At 40.0% G+C, this 12,783-nt stretch overlaps 1 protein-coding gene across 7 annotated transcripts in view; it reads left to right on the forward strand.

The window, feature by feature from the left end:
• The window catches only part of tns1b (tensin 1b), a 205,480-nt gene that overhangs the window by 57,389 nt on the left and 135,308 nt on the right, over window positions 1-12,783 (forward strand). For all 7 annotated transcript variants that reach the window (XM_037790812.1, XM_037790813.1, XM_037790815.1 and 4 more), the window contains exon 2: window positions 4,500-4,614. In XM_037790812.1, coding sequence (XP_037646740.1) covers window positions 4,500-4,614 — 115 coding nt within the window. The remainder of the gene's footprint in view (window positions 1-4,499; window positions 4,615-12,783) is intronic.

The raw sequence follows: 12,783 nt of genomic DNA on the forward strand, positions 1-12,783 counted from the left end.
ATTAATCACGATTATCTATGGACAATCATGCGATTAATGGAAATTAATATTTGAATCAATTGACAACCCTAGTCAAAACACAGCTGGTGTTCTTCCTCATTCCAGTGGTATCAATTCCCACAAAGTGGTGTCATTTTGACAGAACAGAGAAATGTTTGAAGTCCCCCTGAAAACACAGAAATTCTGACTGACAGACACACACTCATCCACAATTACTGCACACACTAGAGTACCAATAAACCCACTTATCACCCCTTTCCAATCCCCTGAAATCCATATCCAGATTCCCAACCCAGCAGGTGCCAGCCGGAGCCTTGGCATGGCGGCGCCTTTGATAACACCGTCCGCGGATGCCAGGCAGAGACCCCCAGCCCTCCCCACAAAAGCCCCCTTGCCAACATGGCGCGTCCTGCACAGCCATGGTCATTATTTCAGCCTAACTAGATTAAGCTAATCACGTTATGTAGTGCTAAGGCGTAGCCGGGAGATGGAATGAAGGGTCGGCTGTCCTGCTGTTGCCATGTGGCTCTGCGATACAAACACTGAACTGTCACTTAGAGCTTGATAAACAACAGAAGTGGCCTAATATCAGTCTGTCTGAGTTTCTAAACCTCCAAATGAGCTCATGAATTACTGAAAACCACCAATTCTGAGAATCTGAGATGTAATTGGTATATATTATTCAGAGCACCTTCCTATTGCAGAGTCTCGATGCTTTTCAGAGATTTTAGAAAGGTTTCTGTTAACTAAAATATACTGAGATATTTGTGACACAACTTCTCCCTAAAGGTCCATTTATTATAGCTGACTTTTCTTCTAGCGCCACTATGAGGTTGACATTTTTTTTAGTGACATCACTAAAAGTGTCTCACCACTCTCACCCAGCTGGTGAATCATAATGACTGGTGATCATTGAACTTTTCCTCTAGTGCCATTATTGGGTCAAAATGTTTATTTGTCCATTGCTTTGGTTTATGACCAAATATCTGCAAAACTAATAACATTCCCATCAGTCTCAGCTGTATTTTAACAAGCAAATGTTAGCATGCTAAGTGACTAGTGACAAATTTAGCAACTTATCAAGTATTACATCAGAGAAAAAGGGAGGATTATATTATATTGTTACTAGGGCTGTCAAAGTTAATAATAACACGTTAATGCAAATTCGTTTTAACTCCACTGATTTCTTTAACACATTAACGCAATTTAAGATTTTTAGGCTGTAGAGGGCTCTGTTTTAAAGCTAGAGTGATGTCATACTAGCTTGCCATGAAAGACGCTAAATAACACTCCAAACTTGTGCTAAACTTTGTCAGAAAAACTGGCTTGGCCATTTTCAAAGGGGTGCCTTGACCTCTGACCTCAAGATATGTGAATGTAAATGGGTTCTATGGGTACCCACGAGTCTCCCCTTTACAGACATGCCCACTTTATGATAATCACATGCAGTTTGGGTCAAGTCATAGTCAAGTCAGCACACTGACACACTGACAGCTGTTGTTGCCTGTTGGGCTGCAGTTTGCCATGTTATGATTTAAGCCTATTTTTTATGCTAAATGCAGTACCTGTGAGGGTTTCTGGACAATATTTGTCATTGTTTTGTGTTGTTAATTGATTTCCAATAATAAATATATACATACATTTACATAAAGCAAGCATATTTGTCCACTCCCATGTTGATAAGAGTATTAAATACTTGACAAATCTCCTTTTAAGGTACATTCTGAACAGATAAAAAAAATAATTTGTGATTTATCCCGATTAAATATTTTAATTGATTAACAGCCCTAATTATATTGTAATTCATTCCCATGCATGCTGCTCTCTAGCGCCGTGCACCATGCCATGCACAGGCAAACAGTCAGCCAACACAACCACTAAGCTGTATGCAAATGATGAGCGATGACGTCACTAATGTACTAATTAGTGCATGGTGTCATTTGGCGACTTTTAGAACAAGAGCTAGCTACTTTCATTAGAAATCTCTATTATATTTTGTTAGACACTACCTGCCTGGTAAACACCTGTCTCTTTGAATCTCTATGCCTCCTGTAATACATGCATTCGGTTAAAAATGTGTAGTTTCTAAGCCCAAACTAACATTGTGTTGTTCTTAGACATTAAAAGCTAAGACAAAGCTCCTCTAGAGAAGACATCATAACTGCTTTCACAGTAGCACCCCCCACAACCAGTGAACTTTACTGTTACAGTTTGAGATATAACAACATGCGATGTGTAATGAGACTGCTTCTTCCACATCTGGATCCATATGAAGGTCTCAGTATGAAGGCTATGTATTAACGGGATCCTGCACTGCCTGGAAATAAGACATCATGGGAAACAGATAAGGGGGCTTTTCTTTCCTTCTGCTAAATCAGTTCCTTCTGCTAATAACAGAGGAGAGGACTGTCAGTGAATTGAGGAGTGAGGAAAGTCCAACAGATACTCAGTCTGGTTTATCATTCAAGTGTTAGGTCTGTACTGTGATTGTACACCCTAGGCCGCTTTTCCAACACGTTGCCTTTTAGGATTGATGAGAAGAGAAAACAAGGTGTCATTAGTGGTTATAAGTTACTGTTAAGTTACTGTGGTTGTTAGTCCAGGAATTCTTTCAGAAAGGGATTTTCCTTGCCGGTCTTTGACATTCCCTGGTCTCCCCATATGAAAATTCCTGTGAGTAGTCCCCCAATATGCCAACCACATGGCCACTTTTAGCCCTGTCCTGCATGCACACACACTTAATGGAAGCCTCATGGCTGGATGCTAAACTGGCACATCCTGTCTTGAAAACACCACTTTTTCATCTAAATCCCTGTATAGAACATTAAAGACAGAAACTTTAGAAATGTTTATGTATTGGAAGGCCCTGTAATATTTCCCCTGTCTGTTCTGGTGTTTGATTGTGTAAACATCAGACCGGCACATATGGGTTCTTCGCAAAAATTCAAGGCTGCGCCCCCTTTTGGGGTAAAAAAACCCAAAGATCCCATACAGTACACCTCAATGCAATTTGACGTATGTTTGGATTGTAATTTTGATAAATTTGTATGCATTCATCTCTTGTTATACAACCATTTGTTTTATATACATTTAATAATTATTTTGCGACCTTGCCTGAACCTGAGCGATCGCGATACCTTAATAAATTAAGGCTTTAATGGGAGACTTTGACCCATAACAGGTCATTTCAGAGAGAGAGAGCGTTCCTATTGGCTGTGCTCCGGCTGGTGGGAGGTGCTTGGTATTTCCTCAAGCGATCTCAACGTGGCTGCCGGGTCACAAACGTTCTAATTTTACAGCTAAACAGTACACTACAAGATGATTCTGAAAACATTTGGGGCGAGAAATAGGCATTACAGTAACAGAATATTGATTCATATTTGAGCAGCGCTGCCTAGTTTGACCGTTTGGTCGGAGTTAACGAGTGATTGACTCTTGGCTCTCATAGACGGAAGCTGGATGACAGACTCAGCTCTGATTGGTTGTTTTCCTCCGGTCTGTTAAATCTTGCAGATGCCATTAGGAGCACCGGAGGAAACAGAGGAACAGGATTTTTTTTCAGATTACCTGTCTCATGCACTACTGTCAGGATACAGTGACCGTTCTATAAAAATAACTTTTTTGAATCATATTTGCTCCAATCTTGCTTACTTCAGCTTTAATTGTAGGTTACGATGAATGCCTTTCCACTGTATCTGGTGCAGTATAAAACTGTTGTGGCTGAGGACTTTTACAACATAATAACTATAATATTCAAATTTGTTAAGCTTGTGTGGCTTACAGGGGGGATTCATTGGACCACTGTATCCATAGGGCTGAACCTCAAAGTAAAAATGGGGACCAGCTGAGCAAATACACCCCAGCAATGATGTCACATTCCCCCCCGTGGTCGGTCATTAGGGGGCAAATGGAAACACGGTGCAGGTTTCTCGTAAAGACACGGCAGGAAACAGTCAAACTTCCAAAGCTTGACTTTTCTGTTTGTTCCCCAGCATTGCTGAATGCCAAGTTTACAAAGCAGACAGGAAAAGGACCGGCGGGGGGGTAGGATGGTGTACAGTAGAGGAAAAACAGCAGGCTGCAGACAGACACAGAGGGATGTTTAACTGGGTTGGGGAGCGCTGTCAGGGAGTTGCTACAAAGAGCTGCATAACACACCTGCAAGGAGGGAAATGAGATGACAGGACAAAAGTTGGGAAGGGGAGGGAGGAAGAGGAGTGAAAGAAAGAAGGGAAATAACAGCGATTAAGCTGTGTTCTCTTTTTCAGTAGTTTTTGTTCTACCAAACTAAGCCCCTACAACCTTACTTCCTGGATGGACTTTAAAGGACATTTTGACTGTTTTATGTAGCAATTTAAGCGTAGACCACTGAAAGTAGTCATGATCTGGACAAGGGGTCACGTCTGAGATGAATGTGAGCAAGGATGCATGCCATTTATTTGTGACTTTATTTTATCACTAACATTCCACCTCTTTTGTTGTTGTTTTCTAATCTGCAGCCAGATGAGTTGGAGGCTCTTCATTCCCATACGTTCCGGGTGAAGACGTTCAAGAAGGCCAAGCACTGCAGCGTTTGCAAACAGGCCATCAGCCAAGACGGTCTCATCTGCCGAGGTCAGTCACCTGTCCTGAAACTCTGCTCTCTTGGACTTACTGCAGCAAGACAAATCTTGTCTTTGCTGACCTCTAATGGTCTTAACGTCTCACCTTTCAACACTGACCTACAGGTGTATTACAGGACACAGTGACATCACGGTTTTGTCAAGGCCGCCTGTGTGCGATACCGCTGCACAAGGCACCCCTTAGCACCGGTATGAGACTTACTGGGCGTTCCATTAACTACAATGTAAACCCATCCGTAGTTTCTTCCTAAACCTAACTAAGTTGTACCTGGTGTTAAGATACTCTGTTAGATCAGAATCTGTTAATCTATTGTTTAGTTAAAGATGACGACATGTCCCAGAGGCTCGCGGCCACTTAGTTGTGTGCTCTGTCACAGCCGGTCAGCCTAAAAGAATTTCATTACTGTGAGTGTCAACGGAGGCTTTTAGTGCCCGATTACGTGGAAGTTCTTGCAAGCCAAAAAAAGTTTTATTGACATGTGCGTGGGATCAAAAAGTCTTGACTGAGACAAAACCAAAGAATCCTGCACACAGCTGATCACTTGTACTAAATTGTGACTGTTGTTGATACCATTTAAATGTCATTAATAAGGTACAATAAGTACAAGAGATTGACAGTGGGCAGGATTCTGTGGTTTCTTCACAGTTATTCTTGGCATGGTAATGAAAAAGGCAATACAACCTCACAAGATATCGACTGTCATTGACCTCAATGCAAAAGCCAATCTTAGTCCCTTTTTACACTTTAATGATGCTTTTATTGTACAGTGTGATTCAAGCAGTTGGCCATTGTTTTGTAATGAGAAGCCCGTTATATGTAAACTGTTATCACATCCCTACTAGGTCCCAACTCCCATCTGTGGGAAACTTTACCCTGAGCCAAAATGTAATCTGTTATGGGTCATTACTTAACATTTAAACTAGCAATTTGCAATTTGCATTCAGCAGACTTGTAGACTAAACTCAGTTGTATTCAAATTCCTGGAGCTAAGGCCCGGTGAGGCAATATCTGTTACAACATCAGTGATCTAAATCAGGGGTCATCTGAGGTTACCTGGGGTCGTGTTTGTGTCAGGGTTTCGACAGTCAAATGACAGAGGAGGGAAGAAGAAGCCTCGGAAAGGCTAAAGGTTAACAGCTTCTCAGTTTCCTTAATGGTGTTTACTGATGATGATGGGTGGTTTCCATGGTTTGATTGATGCAGTCAATCAATCAGTCACATTTTATTTATATAGCACATTTCATACGACCGGCGTAGACTCACTGTGCTTCAAATAAAAACAATAAACAGACAAAGATCATAGAACACAAAAACATATTATAATAAAAAAAACATAATATATATATAATAAGAAGGTATTACATATATAAAATATATAAGATAAAAACATAAGACAAGAAAGAATTACATATATAAATGGAATTGGACTGTATGAATAAATCATGGCTGGTTCTTGAACAAAGGTTACTTTCTGTTATTTTGTAAGCCATATGTAACTTCATAAGCGTCCCATTATCAAGCACTATTTGTGCTTCTATTGTTTTTTTAGTCTATGCAGGTGCCAGTTGGGTGAGATTCAAGTACAATTTGAAACCACAAACAATAGCAGGAAAGTAACCGAGATTCAATAATGGACTTACATGTGGTCACCATTTTCCAAACAGTGTCCACGCAGTAAACCTTTCCCATCTGGTGTTCCAAGTGGGTTAAAACAAAAAATCGAAGAATATATGACCCCAGTCTGCACACCAGATCATGCTGTTGTGGAAATGTCTGTTTTCAGACAGATAACATCAAGTGAAACCATGCGGAAATGACTGGATGTTTAGTTTGGCACACCAGGGGGGAGTATTCAGCTTGCAGCTTCCCAAACCTGACACACAACGGATAAATGTTTGAAGAATACAGCTTAGAAAAACAGGAGCATTCTCTGCACATTGCTTTCTCTTTGAACCCTAAAGGTTGTTTGACAGAATGACATTTTGCAGGCCCGTGCTCATAGGAAAATGGTCAATTTGACAGGTGTCAATCAAATAATTTAGCGCTCTTATTATGATACTGTAAAGTATGGTTCCATCTGCTTTTGCTATACAGTAAAATATACTGTACATACAAATGTTTTTTACCCTAATTTATCAAGGGTTAGTCCTTTGCAGGAACGCCCTGCTCCACAATCACACTGTTGCACAGTCACGTCTAAAATGTTCTCAGTACAACCTCAGTCCGGTCTGGTGGCCACTGATCTGAGCATATGGGGTTTATGTGCCTTGCTCAAGGGCATCTTAGAGATGGTAATGAGAGAGAGGTCATTTTATCCTTTTTATTTCCCCACTCAGATTGACCTTGCTTCCACAGGGAACAAACCAACAGCCTCTCTGTCACCATCTTGCCTCCCTGACCTTTAGACCCTTTAAGATAAGAGAGAAAATAAAACTTTATTTATCCTGAGGGAAATTGCTGTGCAGCAGTTGCTTGCAATACAAATCGGGAATAGTGCAAATATAAAAAGTCTAAGATAACAATAAGGTGCATTATATCACTTTAATGACCAATACAGTAACTAGTCAGACAATAATTCTGCTGTTTCTTATCTGAGTTAAAGGGGAACTACACCCATTTTCAAAATTCCTTCATGTTATTCCTATGATAGACAGATGACAGTCCAAAAAATATTTGTAAACATGAACAACTCCCTCTCAAATCCAAAAACTAGAGTTCTTAAACTCAAACTTGTGATGCTATATGGTATAAAGTGTGGAACTGCTCCATAGACAATAAATTGGTAGAGATGTTTTAGATCAGTGGTTCTCAACCTTTATCGTGTCAAGGACCCCTAAATTGATACACATTATAGGTCACGGACCCCCATTTGATAAGATTTTGATTCAGGGACCTCCATCTAAAAAGATTTTGGTTGTTAGATATGATTAGAATTCTATAGTTGTCAGTTTAGGAGATAACTTTGGAGGAAGTGAAATCTATGATGAGATTAGTCACTCTTGACTCTTACTCACATTGGACTTACTTCTATAGTGAATTAAATAGTGACCAGCATGACGTCATCGCCGAGGCTGCGCTCCCTTTTGGAGGAAAGAAACTTGTTGTCACAGGAGAGAAAATGACTAAAACCTGTTGTGCAGTGGGTTAATCGAGGCTTTCACACTGAGTTTTGAGGCACATATGATAGGCTATGTTAATCAGGTTCAGGCAAGGTCGCAAAATAATTATTAGACGTGCATAAAACAAATGTTTGTATAACAAGATGCATACAAACTTGTCAAAATTACAATCCAAACACACGTCAAATTGCATTGAAGTCTATGGGATCTTCGGTTTTGGTAATAATAAATGGTAAATGGACTTGCATTTATATACATGTCAGCATTCACCCATTCACACACACATTCTGATGGCAGAGGCTGCCATGAAAGGTGCCAACCTGCCCATCAGGATCTAATCTAAATACACATTCACACACCGATGGCACAGCCTTTGGGGCAATTTGGGGTTAAGTGTCTTGCTCAAGGACACTTCGACATGTGACATTTTCTGTTTCACAACTGACAACACTACAATAGAATAAAGCTCATTTGGGTATAGAAAGTAAATCAAACATTCTGTGGGTCTCCCATTCATTGTCCATGGAGCAGCTCCAGACTTTATACCCTATGACATCACAAGTTTGAGACTTTCTTCTCTGGTTTCTGGCTTTGAGAGAGAGGAGCTCATGTTCACAAATATTGATTGAACTCTCCTAGACCATGGAAATTTGAATTCTTAATTTAGATGGTGCTCCCCTTTAGACTCTTTTGTGGATTTTCCATCATATGGGTACATGTAAATCTTAAGAACTTAATATCTAGAGGTAAATTAAGAAGTTAATATCTTAGTGACAGACGACGTGTTGTTGCCGTCTCTAGAAATACGTTGAAAGTACAATACAGATGGCTGCATTTGGACTTCGCTGAATCTATCACTTAGTACAGAGCTTGTGGTTTGAATCTCTGATTGTCTGGGAAAAGTGCAAAGTGACTGACTACCACCGTCGCCTCCTTCTTTATCTACTGCTGAGAGAAAGGCTTATAAAATCAGTGCAGTTCACCACCTGCATTCACTCTGCATTTTACTCTGTGATCTAGCTGCTGAATCCAGATGTTGTTGTTGTACAGTGGGATGCGTATGTCATTAAATCCTGATGTTGGCGTCTCTGTTTTACATGCTCCGTGTGCTACAGACAGCATTTTGCAGAAGCACATTGGTATCTTGTGTGACCTCTGAAGTGACTTTATCATTATAAGGAGAGTACCTGTCCAGACTGAGTTGTAAGTTGTAGTCATACCAGCAAACTTAATAAAAGCAATCTGTTAAATTCATGGAAAATAAATCCTACCCTCCCATTCGTAGGCCTACTAAATAGGAACATTTGAAAGAAAATAATCTCTGCATTTTTAAAGCGATGACCAATCGACTAAAGTTACCATTTCTTCCCCCCAAAAAGGATTTTCTAATTTTTTGGAATGAAAACATTGTTTATATTCCGGTTAAGTTTCCACAAATTGTAGAGGCTGTTGATATTACTCTGTTCTGGATACATAATGTTCAGTTGTGTGTGCAGACAGTCACTTCCACGTTGTCATAAAACAACTCAAGATTGCACCTGGGACCGTATCCGTAGAACTGATTTATAGGGGAAATAAACCCTCATGACAAGGCTGTATTTAAGTCGGTTCTGATTTAATTTACCTCCGCTTGTTTCTCTCTTCCCTTCTAGTCATGTCTGGGTTTGGTCATGTGTACGAGTAGGCTGAATTATGTGTGTGTGTGTGTGGCTGAGACAGATTTACGAGGACAGCATAAAGTGAACAATATAATATCCACTTTCTGATTCTCTTTCGCCGTCTGTCTCCCCGACTCTATTCATGTCTATATGCTAAATATGAAGCTACAGCCAGCTGGTAAGCTTAGCTTAGCTTAGCACAAAGACTGGAATCGGGGAAAATAGCTGTCTCTGTTCACTAATTAACATGTTATATCTTGTTTGTGTAAAACAACAATATGCCATTTTACGAGGGTTTGTACCTGAGACCCACAATAGACCATCGGTACAGGTGGTCTCTAGGGGGGAGATAGCAGGTCAGCAGGTCAGCAGTACATGTCACATAGAAGTGGTGTACATCATCTGAAAGCTGGGAACCTGAAGATTAATTTGAGATGCATCACTTTGTGACAAGTTGTTCTAGTCATAAATCAGAAATAATTAATTAATTAAAAATAAATTGTGAAAAAAGTATAAGAGCGTAGGACATTATAATAGAAATATATGATGGCCATTCTCATGCTCTATCATGTCTCATAAGCTGTTGCAGCAATTTTCGGGTTGACACCATTTGTTAAACAGATTTGGTGCTAAATTTAACTATTTTTTGCCTCTCGAGAATTAATAAAAATGATCAATAATCCCTCCAAATTACCACATTAAGACACCAAGACCTTGAGGAACACCATAGAAAAAGCCATGCTGTGATTTGGTATCAAAAACCTTTGACATTTCTGCAAGAATTGCATTTTAGGCGATTAGATGACGAGCACTTCTGTTCTGGAAACTGCTCAGAAACCCCCTTATACCATCCATCCTCTGAATGCCGGTCTCTAGTTTGTGGTTGTAAAGTTTCATGAGGCTGCGATTATCCTAGAGGTCACGGTGACTATGTCCACTTCCTATATGTACAGTCTACGATTTTACATCGAAAACACTCCATAAGCTTTTATGAAGCACTGAAATACTATGAGCATTCAACATTAAAATGTATGTTAGACATAGATGCATCAGTGATTTCATACTGTGAAAGGAACTGTTCCTCATAACGCAGCCTGACAGGATCCTGTTGCTCTCTCAGTCACACGTACAGTACCTCCCTTCTGCTGCTCCTGTTTACTAACATTCTCCAGTCACATGGTCTCGTAATGACACAAGCGCTTGGACTTCCTGTCTCTTCAGCGGTTGCCAGGATACAAGGTGTTAGTTACTTTGACAATAGCATGTTGACGCAGGTCAGGACCACAGTTTTCCAGTAAAAAAAAAAAAAAGGCTCTCTGTTGAAGGGTATTTTTGGAGGACTGGCCCTGGGGGCAGGAACTGGCTTTTATATTCATTCACTGTAATGCAGTTCAGGTTAAATGGAAGGCTTGTGTGCAGCAGGATCAGGTCAACAGAGTGCTGTTGTGCCTTTTAAAAGGGAAAAGAGAATGGGAATTTGGCCGCAGATGATTTAGCGCTTAGTATAATTTTAAGAGGACACCTTATTTCTTTGTTCATAATTGATTTGAGTTTGTCACCAGAAGTGAATGAAAACACTAAAATGTGGAATCCGTTGTCCTCTGCTTCTCACAGCTGCTGCATTTAGCTTTTGTAAAGGCAGACCATTAATAATACCTTCAAACAAATCTAAATTTAGATTTGCCTCAAGATTTAGAAGTGTTTTTCTGCAAAGGGTGTAGCTTTTGTGCTCTGTTGGCGACTGGTTTTGTCCTTGATCTGGAGGTGAACACAGCGCCGTCACTATGTAAACACAGGTCTTCAAAGACTGGCTGGAGACACACCATGGTCACAGGTGTGTGTGTGTGTGTGTGTGTGTGTGTGTGTGTGTGTGTATGTGGGACAGAGAGAAGGTTATCAGAGCTTTGTTCTTCACTGCTGAGCTCATACAACTGGTATGCTGCAAATCTCAATGAGGGTTAAAACACAAATGCACATGCACGTTCTTAAGTTGTGAAAACATTGTTACTACAGTGTATATACTAGTACTGTCTGTCAATTAAAATATTTAAATGCGATAATTCACACGATTGTCCATAGTTAATTGCGATTTATCGCAAATTAATCACATATTTATCTTATCAAAATGTACCTTAAAAGGAGATTCGTCAAGTATTATACACAGTAAGTATATATAGTAATACTCTTATCGACATGGGAGTGGGCAAATATTATTGCTTTATGAAAATATATGTATATATTTATTATCGGAAATTAATTAACAACACAAAACAATGACAAATATTGTCCAGAAACCCTCACAGGTACTGCATTTAGCAAAAAAAAATATGCTCAAATCATAACATGACAAACTGCAGCCCAACAGGCAACAACAGCTGTCAGTGTGTCAGTGTTCTGACTTGACTATGACTTGCCCCAAACTGCATGTGATTATCATAAAGTGGGCATGTCTGTAAAGGGGAGACTCGTGGGTACCCATAGAACCCATTTTCATTCACATATCTTGAGGTCAGAGGTCAAGGGATCCCTTAGAAAATGGACATGACAGTTTTTCCTTGACAAAATTTAGCGTAAGTTTTGAGCATTATTGAGCCTCCGTCAGGACAAGCTAGTATGACATGGTTGGTACCAATGGATTCTTTAGGTTTTGTAGTTTCATATGATAGCAGTATCTTTACTCTAGTTTTAAAATTGAACCCGCTACAACCTCCGAATAGAAATTAGTGTCGATAAAATTACGAATTTGCGTCAACGTATTATTACTAACTTTCATTATGGTTATCTTTAACTTTGACAGCCCTAATATATATATATAAATTTATATATATAGACCCATAGCAATTAACTTAATCACAATTACTGCTGTGTTTCCCTTGGTGCTTTGGCAGAAGTTATTAGTCTAATAAGTGGAGCAGATGGATGAAGAAGACCATTGGTTTTCTGTGGATGATGGATACTGACTGTCTCCCAGTCTAATATCATTATCCTAATCTACTAAACTGACCAGACAATGACTTTCCATGAGCCGTGCCAGGGGACAGAGGCTCAGTCTACGCTGTCAGAGTGAATGGGAGAGATATTTGTGCTGATTTTGAGGATTCAGCTTCTTCTTTGTGCGTGCAGGAGATCTTTTACACTCCTGTCATGTCAGTTTCACTGTCTGACAAACTGCACATGCTCACATCTGTGTCACACACAGTGTGACTTTTAGTAAGTTTCAATAAATCTAACACAATCCACACACTGGCAGCTCTAGAGCAGTTAATGTGCAGTGAGGACGCCACCTGTTGGATGAGGTCAAACATTGCAACTGAACTGTAGTTTAGAGCAGGGGTTCTCAAACTCTTTTGGTGCCAGGGACCCTTTACAAAGGAGAAATTGCT

The sequence above is a fragment of the Sebastes umbrosus genome, chromosome 13, assembly GCF_015220745.1.
Source record: "Sebastes umbrosus isolate fSebUmb1 chromosome 13, fSebUmb1.pri, whole genome shotgun sequence".
NCBI classification, from domain to species: Eukaryota; Metazoa; Chordata; class Actinopteri; order Perciformes; family Sebastidae; genus Sebastes; species Sebastes umbrosus.